Source organism: Paramisgurnus dabryanus, chromosome 2, assembly GCF_030506205.2.
Source record: "Paramisgurnus dabryanus chromosome 2, PD_genome_1.1, whole genome shotgun sequence".
NCBI classification, from domain to species: domain Eukaryota; kingdom Metazoa; phylum Chordata; class Actinopteri; order Cypriniformes; family Cobitidae; genus Paramisgurnus; species Paramisgurnus dabryanus.
The window spans coordinates 29,984,958-30,000,741 of record NC_133338.1 but is presented as its reverse complement, the minus strand read 5'-3'; the positions used below and the strand labels follow the sequence as shown (position 1 = coordinate 30,000,741).

Below are 15,784 nucleotides of genomic sequence, written 5' to 3'. Positions count from 1 at the left end.
ACCATTTCAGTACCCCCCAGGGGGCCATGATCCCCAGTTAGGTCTAGATAAACCAATTCAAGTTGATAAGCGCAGGTTTATACAATAGTGCCTGGAAAAATGTGTGTCTCTCTTGTAAAAAGAACCACGTTTTTTCAAAATACATGAGTAATTCCTTGTAAGTTGTATTGTGATTTGTGTAAACATTAAAAAATAAATTTGGATGTCTTTTAATGACTATAAAAAGCTTTTAATTTGAGCCGATCTTTTGCTTATTGCAGCTTCTGATCTAGTAAACAGCTATGAGCAATCACACCCCAGACACAAAAAGGACTATCTTGTGTGATATATTTATAAAATCTTTATCTGTATCTTTCTGCTGCAGCTTAGCCATGAGATAAATAAGACATGTGGTTTAGGAGATGAGGACATATGCTAAATGGCTTTTTTTATTAAATTCATAATACTGTAAATTAACATAGCCTAACACTATCTATATACTTGCCCTTTTGTTTTTAATTATATATAGAACGACAGAAAATGGCCTCATCATAGATAAGAATAATTTTTTAATTTTGAGATGGTAGTATGTCTAAGTAAAGCAACCACTCATACACTTAAACTTAATCATCAGTAAATGATTCCCACAACATTTTCAACATCATCAGAAGGTTTGAGACAGGTGGAACGGTTGATAAAGATAAAAGTTTCTTTCCTCATTTTCATTCAGGATACTGTATCTTCTGTCCCAGCATGTAATGATGTAGCTGGAGGATGATAGGAGACGCAACTGAATCAGACATCTTATCTGTCGGCTCTTTGTCTAACGACGGGATGGAGATGAAGCCTACAGTAGTCTCCAAAACGAAATCGACTTTAGTTTAACCTGATTTGTCATATATTTATTAATTCATTTAAAAATGTTTTGACAAAAATGCTTTATTTGTAGTTATTTTTATTTATGAAAAGTTTCCCCTTAAATCCTTATTTAAGTTTTAATCACCAAGCTAACAATATAGATTATTAATATATTATGTATATAAACTAAATCTTTCATCTGCAAAATAGCCTAATAAGCCTATTTGATCAAGCATTAAATGATCAAATGTGTTAAAGAAACAACAAATTGACATTTTTGCTTAAAAATTCCTAAACCGGCACCAATTTCTTTTTTGCATTTTTCTTCTGCATTAAGGACTTTCTATAGAATGCCGAGCACTGTGGAGGTGGACAGGAAGAATAGCGGTCAGATGAACTGTCTCTGATTGGCTATTGGGGGAGGTGACACTTTACGCCTATTCTAACTGAAAAGATAAAATCCCCACCTGACATTACCCTAAAATCAGGAACCTTCAGCGGAGACACACACACATACACTTACCCACACACCCCAAAATAAAGAAGTAACAAACAGAAACCTCTGTCCCTTTGCTACGGCCACAGTTAGGGAGCTTGCCCTTTACGGTGTGTCTCTAGCTGTCTTTTTTGGTGGGCCTTTGGTGATCTGAGGGCCCCCACTGGATGAGGAGTGAGGACTTAGATCTTTGGTTTCGTTATAAGAGGAAATTTGGCAGAGTTGAGCAATGGTACGGGGACAGTTTTAGAAAAGCCCTTGAGAAAGCATCAGTGTCGCAGATTTTGTGTCAGGCGTGAAGAATCAATGCTGCATCCTTACAGAATGGAGGGGTACATCATCCCACCCGTGAGTATTTTTTATCCTCTCCATGGTGCTAATAATTAGCTGCTGTTGTTAATAGATGAATAAGAAGGAGCAATGCTGCTTTTGTTTTATGGCTGCCATCGTGTCAGAGGACATTACCGCCACTCATCACTGTGGACGTACCAAACGCTTGCCTGAAATTCTTTACTTTTTACATGGTTTTGTAATATTAGTTACTTTTTGACTTTCTTTGACATCAGTCAGTTTATTGTATCTTGAGGATTAATGCATGTTGAGGTTTGTGTAGTTATTAGGAATATTGAACAAAGTTAGCAATGTTGTTAGTGTCGGCACGCATACATGGTTGTGTCAACAACTTCAAAATGACAAACTATTGATATTCAGTTGAACTGATGAGGATCTGAACCGAATTTATCTGTTGTCGTAGAGGATCTCATTTGTTTGTAGAGGATCCATTAGAAATCGTATTTATTTAATTCATTTGCGACTGGATACTATAATGCCAGAAAGCTAACAATGTCTTAGTTTGAACGTAGCTTATATGGGCAGGTACTGTATGTTGTGATGGCTCAGAGCAAATATAAAATAAGATGTTAATAAAATGTGTAACAAACATAATCTCTACATAGAGAGAAGAGAGTAGAGACAGAGTATCCTGGACTGGTTGGATGTCACAAACACCATCCGTACAAAAAGATTACTGGGCAGTTTTAACCAAAGATGTGAGGCTTTCCCATATCGTACAGTGTTTTATTATTTCTGGCTTTGGATCCGGTCATTCAAACTGGTCACCTTTGTCAATTATCTCTTTTTTATCAGCAACAAACAGAGGAAATGTTTGAGTCTGACATGTATCGACCAACAATGGAATATCAATACATCATCGATGATGGTCAGACTGGTGAGTTGTTATTTCATCAATTATTCTTTTCATTGATCACAGAAAGGTTCATCTTTTCTACGTAGCTATTTCATTTTCCTATTTTCAGCACCAGACTCAAACTATGGCCTCTTTGAACCAAAAAAAAGGTTTCTCACGTGCAATCTCTTTCAAACGGATCTCCTGCCGAAACAGTTCAGTGTTATAATACCCAGAGAGGCCCAAGTAGTCAACATCTTGTTATAGTAAGCTAACGGATCAAAATCACACCCAGGGCAGCTGGGACTGAGCTGCAAGGCGACGTTAGGAGAGCGAGCGAGTGGAACCGGGCGAGTGACCTAGCACAAAGCAGGAAACAGATGCCTTGTTCTGACAGGCAAGAAAACTACAGACGTAGAACGACAAATATCCCCAAGGGTTTCTATCAAAAATGACACAATTTAGTACAAATTTATTAAACTGTGTATGCGCCTAAAATTAAAGCTGTCGTAGTGGTAAACACTCAGTAGCGGCAGTTGTTGAGGATGGTGATGTTTCTGTATTGCTACTGCATTATACTGCAACAATCATTTGATGAATCTCTCTCTATGGTCAGCTTTTGTTTAATTTAGTCATGTTTCTCTTTTGTTGACCTATGCGCACATTTTTGAAGAAGTTCAATGACAGAGAAACTGAAAACAATAGTAAGTTTCATTATACAGCAGAGTAAACATCTAAATGTAACACTGAGTTCTATTACAAATACAATGAAGCTGTAACGAAATTGCATTGCCAGTTAGGGAAGTAAATTGAATTCACACAGGTGTGAGATCGCTTTAAATGGTCTGCTCAATTTAGACGTCCTTAGCATACTAACCATTACATACTATCACATCAAAAACAACACTAAACTAAGGCTACTCAAAAACTGCAAAGGAAATGATGGTGTGAACAGGAAATAGGGCGAAACCCATAGTCCAAAAGCTTACAGTGTGAAAGTAAAGCTAATTTAATGCCTCCAACTGAATTGGCAGTCAGAATAACCAGATATGGCTGACCTTGCAGTTGCTGATACTAGACTGCTATGAAATATTGCCATAAGGGTTTTGGATGTTAAATATGCTTTTTGTTGACCTTACATTACAACCTCACTCTCCTTGTCTAGATCACTCTTGGGATTATAATGCACATCATGTCCATCCGGTGGATTTCGAAAACCTGCCCGAAAGCCATTTCACAGAGCTACAGAGTGTGCAGCCACTACATGTATCGAATGTGCATCGCTTCACAGATGTTGAGTCTGGTCATTTTATCGACCCGAGCTTGACTGGGCATCACCTCACCCTGCCCCCTTCACAGGTGAGATCATAAAACCTTTTTAAATAGCATTAAAACAACTTGAACACATATATCATGTTTTTGAAGAATTCCTTTTGTTGCTCTGAAATAAGATTTTAGACAGAGATGCAAACTTTTGATGCTAGAAATTGAAATCTTGCTATATAAAATATCTGGCAGTTTCATTACACCAGTTGCTGTATGTGTTGGTAAGAAGGTTGTTGAATGCATCTGTGCCCAAGCTATTGCTCAACTAAGCCTTATCCTGACCAAAACTCAACACTGTCATCATAACAGCAGTCTGCACACTCATCAACTGCCATTACACAGAACATCCCGCTTTCACAAACAAAACCACTCTATATTGTGACATAAACAGACATTTATATAAATATAAGATCTTAAAAACTGAGAGTTGCACTTTTTGCATTTTCTTAGAGCAGATAAGAGAGGCAGTGCCTATTAAAAAAAAAAAACAGATGAGAAAATAAACATGGGAAATATTATGGGAGATAAGAGGCATGGAAATTACTCAACCAAAAGTTGATAAGCTAACAGATCGTCATTCTTGTTTCAACTGTAATGCAACTATCAGAAGATTGTGCAAATGAAATATATCCTACAGAGATCCACAGGGGGCCCAGTGTCCATGTGCATTTACCCCCAAAATCTGTCTAAACATCAAATCCATCTGAACCGTGGAATTGCGTTGAACTAAAAAATCCCTAACGATGTGGACTTTGCCTCTTTGTTTCAAAAGTCCCTAAAACCGTATTTTATTTCATGCTTAAATTGTAAAATTAGTTTTAAGACAGTTTATAAATGAACAGGATAAAAGGTTTAAAACTGTACCATTTCTGTTACTGAGGTGGTACCCTAAGGTTCTGTTTTGTCACTTTACAGGTATACAAAACATAATACCATGCTGTAGATTTTGGGGTACATTACTGTACCTTATTGTGTACCTTTAAAGGTACACTCTAAAAATGGCTGGGTTATTTTTGACCAGGTAAATATTGGACAGAACACATGGGTTAAAAATTATCCCATGTTGGGTTGTTCTTATGCAACCATTGGGTGTAATAACCCAAAAGTTGGGTTAAAACAACCCAGCATTTGGTCAAATTTAACCCAGTGGTGTGTTCTGTACAACATTTACCAAATATGGGTCAAAAATAACCCAGGCATTTTTAGAGTGTACAGTTTTGTAAAGACTCAAATTTACCTACAAAATTGTTCCTAAAGTTACACAATAGGTCTTTAGGGTATTGTACTCCAAAAGCTAAAACATTTCAATGTGTTGTATACCCATTAAAGTACAAAAATGAACGTTTAAGGGTACCACTCCAGCAACAGAAAAGGTCAAGTTTTGTACTTTTTTGTACCTTTTTTTCTGAAGAGTGTACTCAAAGCAAACCTCTTTAACATTTCGAACAAGGCAGTCCCTGTGTCCGAAATCAACTACCATATATAGCAGTGGGTTTCAAACTTTTTCGACATGCGGCCCCCCCTTGTGTACGGTGCATCTCTTCATGGCCCTCCAAAGAAAATGTATGACATTAAACATTCCAAAACGTAAAATTTGAATTAAACAAAACATATTGAATTATACAATGAAGTGCTGTTGGTTAGTAGCCTTATTTTTCTAAGGTTTAAGGTTTAATTAAACAAAATGGATCAACTGTTGAGTCAACTCAGATTTACAAGTCATTTCAACTTACTATTATTTATCTTGACTAAATATGAGTTGTTATAAATTGAGTTGTTGTGAAGTTGACTTTTTATATTTTATAAGTTGTAGAAACTCTCTTTTGTCAAGATAAATAATATGACTGAGTTGATTTAACAAAAACATTTAATGCAGCAAAGATTTTTTACAGTGTGTCACCATCTAAGGGCCCCCAGTTTAAGAACCACTGCTATATAGTATTTAAAAATCAGCATGTGAATTGAGTAGTATGTCCAAAACGTCAGTATGCAAAAAAAATGTAAGAAATATCCAGGTGGTCAATTTGAATCCACCAAATTTTTTAATTTGTGTTGGATAGACACTTTTGTATCCCATGAGACCACGGTCCACAAATAGAGAAGTTACCAAATGTATTTAAATAAAAACACAAAACTATGAACTGGATGGCTATTTTTATGTGTGATATGTTATATTCCAATAATTTTCCTTGTTCTTGTTTAGCAACAACTGAGTAAATTATTTTTGCAGCTATATAGTTAGCATGTCATAGGTGAACAAACATATGGATCACATGACAATGCAGACAATGCTCGTGTAGTACTGCATCCTAATCCTAATATAACAAGAATAACTGAGGAGCAAAGACGAGAAAGCCTCTAAACGTCACATCTGTCAAAATTTAGATAATATTGACACTTTCTATGAGCAAAAATGCTGGGTTGTTTTTAACCCAGGGCTGGGTCTTTACTGGACAGAACACATTGCTGGTGTTCTGTCCAATAATGAACCAGCCCTAGGTTAAAAACAACCGAGCATTTTTTAGAAATACCTTTGCTTGAAATTTGTTTAATCTCAGTGTCAGGTCATTCAGATATACCGGGTTGTTGGCAGAATCCATTATAATATAGAGTCTGATGAAAAATGCAAAATGACAAGAAAACATGTCAGACGCACTTTTTTGCAGGGTGTTGTCCTTTAAATGTAGATGGACATTTTGCCGCTGTTAATGTGTGAATTCAACAGCACTTATCTGTAGTCAATCTGCAGTCGTTTACACCACAGCACCATGGATAACAGTTTTTTCATCTAAACCTTGCATGTACAAATATAACTGTATAGAGGACAGTATATGCTGCTTTACGACTGAGCAGATAAGTATCACGCTATCATGCTGAAGTGTTAACAAATACAGAACTATATCAATTTTAAATATTAAGAATATTATTAACTTCATCCCAGCTGCAGCATGAAGATAAGCACTTTTGTTTAAACATCCATAAACACCAAACAAACAAACAAGCCACATCATGTGCAGGACTTACTGTAAATAACACATGACTACTCCTAATAAACTTGAACTTAAATGTCATAATTTCAAAATACCGTATGACTATCATGTGTTTTTAAGGTTTTCGTCTCTGTACACAAATCATCAGACCCCATGTGCAACTTTCATGTCACAAGAAACTGCCACCCTTGCACTAAGTTGCTATGATCTTTGACACTTTGGGTTTTTGTAAGGGCTTTTTTACTGTGAGGCAAGTGGTTTAACTGAAAAAAGGAGAGAATTTGTTTTTTTTAGATTTTCTGATCATATTTTTATTTATGTATACATAAAGCACATATATTATATATATGAACGGCACACTCTTAGAAATAAAGATTCTTAAAGGTTTCTTTGCAGTGATGACATAAAAGAAATTTTTTTTTTGTGGTTGTGCTTTTCATAATTTCCTCACCACTTTTTCAATATTACATAGAACCCCCTTTTTTTAAACAACAAAGAACCTTTTGTGAAACAGAAAGACTTTGCAGATGTTATGAAACCAGACAAATAACTTTTTAGGAACCTTTATTTTCAGGAGTGTGTATGATATTTTCAATTGAACATCTTTGATTCTAAACTGATTTATTTGCATGTGTGTTGTTTACTTATAATGAACTTACTGATGGTGTTTCAACAGATGCCATATTTGACGCGGCCGTCAGTGTGTTATCCTCACAGTGTACAGCCCTCTCCTCTGCAACGCAGTTCCGATGATGATGACCCCGGCAGTCGTAGTCCTCCTTTAGAAGTGTCTGATGAGGAGTGTATGAGAGACCACATTACTTCAACAACAGGGGGAGAACATGGTAAGGAAATGTCAAATATATGTGTCTGTATACCTCCTCATACACTTTCGTTTCAAAATAGATTCTTTGTCGTAAACAAATGTTTTTTTTTTTAGTTCATAAAAATATAAGAAATTGTTAATTAAAGTATCTTTGACAGAAAGGTTCTTTTTAGAACCAAAAATGTTATTTCGATGACACCGCTGTGAAGAACAATTTAAGCACCTTTATTTTTAAAAGCGTGAGCAAAAACCAGCCCTTTTATGGACATGGGCACAAATGAACATGGGAAGTGTGAGAAAGCAATACAAAGTAGCAAATTAAAGCCAATGCTTTGGCACACCATCAAACTGAAGACATTTTTCTCTCATAATTGGGTCACATTTCCTGTTTCAACATCTTTCTTGATGCTGAAACAACATTCTTATCAAAGAAACATAGTTCTAACCCAATCAGAGGGAAATCCTATATTTGGTCCAAAGGCAACCCAAATCCTAAAATCTGATAGTTTGTTAGGAATGATGTTCTAAGCTTAACAAGGATGTTGATCCAGCAACATGTTCTATACATTGACCACAATGAAAAATGTGAATTTTGTACTTCCTGCTATGGTTTGATTTTGTAGTCAGGTCTAAGTGTTTCTAATGATCTCATTTCTATTAATTTATTTTTCAAGGTACGAAGAAGAAAATTCGCTTGTATCAGTTCCTGCTGGACCTTCTGCGAAATGGTGACATGAAGGACAGCATCTGGTGGGTGGACAGAGAAAGGGGAACATTCCAGTTCTCCTCAAAGCACAAAGAAGCTTTAGCACACCGTTGGGGCGTACAGAAGGGAAACCGCAAGAAGATGACCTACCAGAAGATGGCAAGAGCTCTGAGAAACTACGGCAAAACAGGAGAAGTCAAAAAGATCAAGAAAAAACTTACCTACCAGTTCAGTGGAGAGGTTCTTGGGAAAGGCCACACAGAAAGGAAGCTTTACATGTAAACATATTTGTAAGGTAAAAGAGAGAGAGAGAGAGAGAGAGAGAGTGAGAGAGAGAGAGTGAGAGACAGAAAGAGAAAGGGAGGGAGGGAAAGACTGCGAGAACTTGTCAAATTTGGATATCAAGCTTGAATCCTAAGTTTCCATTCCTTTCTTTATTATTCACCTTCGCATTAATCAAGTAAACGATAAGTCCTTTAAAAAAAAATGTTTAACAGCTTTTGTGATGCAGGACCAACTTTTAATGTAGGATCTGTATATTGTACATACTGTATAAAAGCGCAGATAGAATGTTACAGGGTCAAAATGGGTAGATAATAAAACTATTTTCAAGTAGGGACAGTTGCAAACTTCATCACCACCCATGACGGAAAAAAATCACAAAAATACAAAAAGCAGAAGTGAAAACCAATGACACAGGCTCACACAGCACGGAAAACTCTGTCACGTCTGGCCAGCGCACACACATGCAGACGGAAGACCGTCATTCTCTGCTCATTTTTGTACTGTTTCTCTTGAAATCATATACCATCTAAAAAAAAATCCTATATAGAAACTAGACAAATAAACATTCCATCTCTATACAAAGTGATCAGCCATTTGTTCATAGGGCGCATCATATTTCAGAGTACTTTTTTCAGAACTGTGACTCATTGCAATTATTTAAATATAACCTTGTGGCATAGAAAAATCACATCCAAAGAACTGGGGGAAAATCTGACTGAACACAGAAAAGGTCCAGTGAACAATGTTGTGAGTAACTCTTTACTAAAACAATAATAAAAAATATGACAAGAAACTTCAACCTATGTAAATGTACCAAAGCTGATGGCTCTCTGCACTGTAAAATACCTTGCTGCACTTAAATGTTTAAGTTTAAACAACTTGAATTAATAAGTCATTTGACTTTTTTTAACTAGTTAGAAGTTGATTTCTTTTTAATTTATACCAACTCCTCACCAGCCAAAGAAATTGAAATGACTTGTTAATTCAAGTTATTTAAACTTAAAAATGTGCAACAATTAATTTTTTCCATTTGAAAAAATGGAAACAGGCATTTTAATGTCTTGGCTAAAGTTTAGGATTTTTAAAGAATCTTAAATACTTAAACTTATATAAAAAGCATACCATTAGACTGTCCAATCCATTTGTGTCAAGCATAACCGTTAAAACTCTTTATAAAAAAGCAAAATTACACAGCGCCCCCGTCAGCAAGACTGGGGAACTGCTAAAACACAATTTTTAATGTTTAATTAAGAGGCCATAAAATATTTTTTCTCATAAAAAGACTAGAAGTACATTTAACCAATAAATAATGGTAACCAGTACGCAACTTTACATATTTCTGACAATCACATCCTGTGATTTCTTCCTTTTAGTGTTTATTTGTGCAGATTTTTATTTTGTGATCTTCATCCATTACTTCTTAGGTACACTACTTTTATGTGTGGATCAAACAGTCTGAAAGCTATTTGATACAAAAGTACCACCAGAGTCTCTGTTTTTACACTTCATTCAAGCAGAATACCATCTTTATGGAAGAGTCAGAGTATTGTTTTGCTGAGTAAAAATGTCCATCAGGAGGTCTTCTGTAAGTTGGAGGGTTTGACAAGAGGAACATACCACTGAGGGTAAAAGAGTGTGATCATTACAAAATGAATTTAAATAATCAACATCTAAAAATTATTAAGATAAAAAGTTTTGCAGTAAATGCAGCAGTAGCATTTGTACCTCTTCTGTCATTCCTGCTGTTTTCCTTCCCTCTGTGTTGAATGGAGGCTTTAAAAAGCCCTTGAAATGTAATTTCACCAAATCATGGAAGGTTTTCAGGGAATCCTGCAATACATATGCAAAAAAAACACTCAAGCTACGGAAAATACACCTGCTGTATAAAAATCCAGCATGGTTTTATGATAACATTAATCACACTTTCATTTACAGTGACGTTTCAACAACCATTTAATCTGCATTTAATTGTAGAATTTTTTTAGTGGTTTTCTCTCTTACCCTTCCTTCCTGGGAGCAGATATATGTGAACCATCTCAGCCCTGCAGCAACATGTGTGATCTCATCTGCATAAATCACCTCCAACACCTTCACTGAGCTCAAGTCTCCTTGAGCGGCAAAGCGGGACAACGTCTGAGGATGCACATCCAAACCTCTATCAGCAGAAATAATCACAGAAATAATAAACATGAAGAGCTTATCACTGATTATGGACCTACTTTCAAAGTGATAATACAACCACGCAACATGCATCCATAAACAATAATTTTTTTCACAATAATAAAACTATACATTACCTGGCCTCATGAACCATGTGAACTACCGCCAGCCTTGCCAACAGGTCATGAGAAGTATCTGTTGCTGACTGCCATAAACCTTTTAAAACGAAAGAAAAACAAATATAGAAGATCCATCATCACCTACAGTACATTCATATTAAAAGTTAATAAGATAGACACATAAAAATACAGACCGTTGTGTACTGGTAAAGCACCAAATGAACTGCCAAGTTCCACAATCCTTTGCTCTAGTAACTGATAATGCTGCAGGAGAGAGTGAGGTCAGACTTTGCTGAATGATCATAGCTTAACATTTAGGCTAAATTCATTTGAAATGCTCAAACCTTTGCTTCATCTCCTGCTACTTTGACAAAGTCATCAAAGAAATGGCGGGGCAGTGGTTCTCCAGTACTCAGTCTAAATGTTGAAAATCTTGCTATCACATCCCAGGACAGGTCTATTGCCCATTGCTCTATATTAGCGAGTGAGTGTAATAAGGCGATCCTACTTGCCTGATAAAACAGAAGCAAAGCAAACACCATTGGAATTATTCCACAATAAAACTTTTGCTGAAACGTTAATGAGTTTACCAGTGTGCCGCCTTTGCCCCGTTTTATTTTCCCCGGCTCCAGAACAGTCAGATTTTCTTTTCTGCTGGGCTGGGCTGGAGGGCTGGCCTGCCCAATCTCGGTTATTTCTCCCCTGTTCCACTTCTCTTGCACCATCTTGGTCAAGGAAACCTACACAGCACATAAAACAAGAGAGGTCTTGTGATTCTGATGAGTATTTATTTAATGAAGACTGAATGTGCACAGACAGAGATTGCCTGACAAGAAGAAAAACTGTTCTGCCTCATAGTTAAGAAACAACTAAAAGGGAACATATAACAAAATTAAAGAAGCTTTAAAAGGATTGTTGACCCTAAAATGAAAATTCATAATTTATTTGCTCCCATTTTGTTACACGCCTGTATGAATTTTTTATTCTGATGAACACAAAGGAAAATATTTTGAGGATTGTTTCTAACCAAAACTGTCAAGAGGCCCCATTGGCTTCCATTGTATTCTTTATTCCTAGTACTATGGAAGTCAATGGGGTCTCTGATAGCTTTGGTTACAAAAAAATCTTACTTCACATTTATCCGAACAAAGAAATGTAAACATGTTTGAAACAACATGAGGGTGAGTAAATGATGACTGAATATCCAGTTTTGGGTGAACAAGCCCTTTAAAGAGTTCTTAACTCTAAACTAATTATTATTAAAAAAACTCTCCTGTTTAATTTAAGTTTTTATGCCTTAGCTTCACTATTATTCCTACATATAGCCATAGCTTTGTATACTATGCTAACTGTTAAGTCTTTATGAGAGCAAAATGCTGAATGCTCAAGTTGCTTAAAACTTCTGCTAAATAATATAATTGCTTAAGATAAAAGTGTTTGCCACTCGCATACATAAATGATAGGATTTGATGATATTCACTGACCTTCTCCTGTGGGTCAGCAGTACGAAGGATTTTGGTGGCCCACATGCAAAGCATGTTTTCAGATGGTACATTTTTTTCCACTGGCAAACTGTCTACAAGGAATACAAGACAACTGTGTAAAATAAATTCATAAAAAATTCATATTCACAGTATATGTTTTGTAACTGCTCACCTGGGTGGGTTATATTTGTCACAGGTATAGGAGAGAGCGACAGTGTGTTCTGAGTGTTTATGTACACTTTACTATCCAGTACATGGACATCATACACTTGGTTCTAGTGGTGACAATATAGATGACACATCTATGATACTGGCAATTCAATGCTTATACATTAATATACAGTAGATTATTTTACTGTAGCAACTTGCCTGTAGTCCAGTGGAGGAGGAGCCTGTTTCAAGGCTGAAATCAAAGTCATGCCAGGGGCAAATCAACGCCAGTTTCCCATTGCCCAGATCCTCAATGTCACCTTGCTCAAGTGGACCACCTGTTAAACAATATGTTGTGTCTTGAAAAAGCTTTGCTACTCTTCAATGATTCTCTCATTTTACTGAATTACATTTCTCTGTGCTAATAAAAAAAACATTGTTTTATGATAGAAAGTATTTAAAGAGTTCAGATGCAAAATCTTGTAAATTAGATTTTTTTATCAGGTTCTTATGTTTAGGTTCATTAATTTCACTTTAATGGCAATCAAAATGTTATTAGTCAATAATTGAAATGTCTTATTTTTTTACAATGTTACTTTTTTGTAATTTTACTGGTATTTAACAAATTGGTCTTTTTTGATACTTAACCAATTTGGCTTTCGCTGTAAAACCCGATAAAATGAAAAGCTTTTTTGGCATAAACCTCCACAAACGTAAAAATGAAGAAACTGAAAAATACATGAGGGCGAGTCCGAATAAGCGGATTTGAAGCTAGAGAAGTGACTTTTGCATCTAAACTTTTCAATTAATCATAAATAGATAAAGTAATCAAGCGCTGAATTGAAATGCAAATATTCACTAAATAGTTAAGAAAATCTACCCTAAAAGATTTATGAATTAAATATTAGGTAACTGATTCTGTTAGAGACAAACAATATGCAAATATAAAAGAAAAGAAATATGTAATAATTGAATCCAGTCAACCACATTAAGGATTTTGTATAGCACTAGATTGTTAAAGGAATGGCAATGCATAAAATAATCTATCATGCATAAAGATAAAGAACAATATGAAAACACTGGATATGGACACACCTAGGACTGGGTAAAAAAAACGATTTTCCGATTAATCGTTTTTTAAAACGTGGTCGATTTAAAATCGATTCTCAAAGAGCAGAATCGATTTTTTCACATTTATTTCCGCAAACATTGAATGGAGGAATGGAAGCATTTTGATTTCGCAAGCAAGACGTGTTGTGGCTTTTAATTTCTTTTTATTAATTACCCACTTGTAAACTGCTGTTCACTGTTCTTTTTTATTAATATAGTATGTGTATTAAATCTATATTCATTGAGTTGAATCGAGAATTGAGTATAAAAACCTACCTGAGAACCGGAATCGAAAATTTAATAGAGAATCGGAACCGAATCGATTTGATAGCTTGTGAATCGAAATTGAATCGATCTGGAACATCTGAATCGATACCCAGCCCTAGACACACCTTGCTACCATCTCCTCCAGAGTTTGTAAAAATAGTAGGACATATCTGGGAAATCAAATATGCACACAACAAAAGAGATAAACATGCCTCGCCATGTTCTTTACCTGTTAAGAATTACAACTAACCTTCATGTGGGCAAGATGAATCCATAGCCCAAAACTGGTCATCCTTTGTATGCACAAGAACTACATGCTCTCCATCATCTGAGTAGAGCCTTCAAAAGAAAATAGAGAGATATAGAATATAAATATCTACCCATCTCTTTAATATCATGAAAATCTGACTTTTCCCATGTATAAGTGCTATATTTGGGTCCCCCCTGCTTCTATTAACTTAGAAAATGTGAAAAAGAACAACCCAGTAACTTTGTTTTGGTAAACTATTCTATGCAAGCATTTGAAAAAAAAAATAGGTAATTGAAATTTGGCTCCAGTTGTGATGTCAAAAGGGGATCTTATTATAATAATACCACCCCTTAATCTACACTATCCAACCACGGCATTGCCATTTGGTGCGGAGAGAAAGAGAGAGAAAAAAATATCGAAAGCACAATTGAGCTTCAATTTCAACGAACCATCATCAATGTGATTAGTGTTTGCATTTCATCAGCTTGTTTGCATTTAAAAGGACACACCCAAAAACAGGACATTTTTGCTCACACCTAAAAAGTGGCAATTTTACCATGTTATAATAAATTGTCTATATGGCATTTTGAGCTAAAACTTCACATACGTACTTTGGGGACAACAAAGATCTTAAAAAAACAGAGTAAGGTCCAAAACACTTTGACCACTAATTAAAATGGCTCTGTTTGACACTTCTTCCAAAGAGCATCTTACATGCAGTGCAGAGAACTGCACCATTAATGTCAGGTTGAGGGCAAGTTTGTCATGGGGCAACTAGTAAGTTGATTGTCAAAGACCCTGCCAAAAGACAGAGCCAAACAGATGACAAAAGATAGAAGACAACCCATAAGAGACTCCAGTCTGAAGGCAATACTGGATATGCATTTACTAACACTAGATTACTTATTATTTGCTTAGTCCAGGGTTCTTTCGTTAAGGGCAAGTTCGTCATGGGGCAATTAGTAAGTTTATTGTCGTGGACCCTGTCGGGAGAGAACCCAACTTTAAACTGATGGGTGTTTGGGGTCTGAGGACAAATGCTTGACATTAAACATTACAAATTTTGTGCTGACTGCCCCGAATAATGTACGGTTTTCACATGTATATTCTATCATATAAATTGAAATATCTTTAGTCATATAATTAATGTTGGGTATTTTTTATTGCAAAATAATTGGGTTAATATTGTACAAAACAGAAATATTAAAATACATTTTACTACAGCTTGAGGTATATTGTATATGATTGTAAATATTACATATGATTAGTAAATATTCTATGTAAAATACAATTATCCTTACAGTTAGGGATCATAATATTATTTGTGTCTGTGTGTGTTATAGAATGATGGAATCTTACTTTGTGCATGGTGACTTAAACTGAGATTTGTCACCCACACACTGCCAGTTACCAGCTTTGACAACATCTTTAAGCGCATCAATCAAGTCCTTCTCGAAGTGATCCATTCACTCTTTTCACTTTACATATGTCTATTATAAAAATGCAGCATCCGTGTGGGTAATAAAGCAATGTAAACTTTCAATACATTTCCGGGTACGACTCGTATTTCAAAATAAAAGTCTCTTCTGTTT

At 35.6% G+C, this 15,784-nt stretch overlaps 2 protein-coding genes across 3 annotated transcripts; one reads left to right on the top strand and one right to left on the bottom strand.

The window, feature by feature from the left end:
* The first annotated feature begins 1,315 nt into the window (after window positions 1–1,315).
* On the top strand, window positions 1,316–8,982 carry spi1b (Spi-1 proto-oncogene b). 2 transcript variants are annotated; one of them, XM_065267908.1, is made up of 6 exons: window positions 1,316–1,681; window positions 2,290–2,382; window positions 2,480–2,561; window positions 3,685–3,878; window positions 7,512–7,680; window positions 8,336–8,982. In XM_065267908.1, the coding sequence occupies exons 1-6, from the start codon at window positions 1,640–1,642 to the stop codon at window positions 8,647–8,649; spliced, it is 894 nt and encodes a 297-aa protein (XP_065123980.1). In that variant the 5' UTR covers window positions 1,316–1,639; the 3' UTR covers window positions 8,650–8,982. The 2 variants fall into 2 exon arrangements, with proteins under 2 accessions (XP_065123980.1, XP_065123981.1); XM_065267909.1 differs by lacking the exon at window positions 2,290–2,382 and having other exon boundaries at window positions 1,317–1,681.
* On the bottom strand, window positions 8,866–15,767 carry LOC135749336 (uncharacterized). The gene is made up of 12 exons (XM_065267913.2): window positions 15,552–15,767; window positions 14,193–14,281; window positions 12,785–12,903; window positions 12,588–12,690; window positions 12,416–12,507; window positions 11,522–11,671; window positions 11,276–11,443; window positions 11,126–11,195; window positions 10,950–11,028; window positions 10,654–10,807; window positions 10,378–10,482; window positions 8,866–10,271 (listed from the first exon to the last, which is right to left on the bottom strand). Exons 1-12 carry the CDS (start codon window positions 15,656–15,658, stop codon window positions 10,224–10,226), a joined length of 1,284 nt encoding a protein of 427 aa, XP_065123985.1. The 5' UTR covers window positions 15,659–15,767; the 3' UTR covers window positions 8,866–10,223.
* Between the last annotated feature and the right edge of the window lie 17 nt (window positions 15,768–15,784).

Bases quoted from the DNA above. Each gene is read 5' to 3' on its own strand.
- LOC135749336 (XM_065267913.2), bottom strand. From the start codon at position 15,658: ATGGATCACTTCGAGAAGGACTTGATTGATGCGCTTAAAGATGTTGTC. The intron at 14,282-15,551 runs GTAAGATTCCAT...TTTCTTTTGAAG, and splicing joins TTTAAGTCACCATGCACAAA to GCTCTACTCAGATGATGGAG. The intron at 11,196-11,275 runs GTTTGAGCATTT...TCTCTCCTGCAG, and splicing joins TAGCAGGAGATGAAGCAAAG to CATTATCAGTTACTAGAGCA.
- spi1b (XM_065267908.1), top strand. From the start codon at position 1,640: ATGCTGCATCCTTACAGAATGGAGGGGTACATCATCCCACCC. The intron at 2,562-3,684 runs GTGAGTTGTTAT...CTCCTTGTCTAG, and splicing joins CATCGATGATGGTCAGACTG to ATCACTCTTGGGATTATAAT. The intron at 3,879-7,511 runs GTGAGATCATAA...GTGTTTCAACAG, and splicing joins TCACCCTGCCCCCTTCACAG to ATGCCATATTTGACGCGGCC.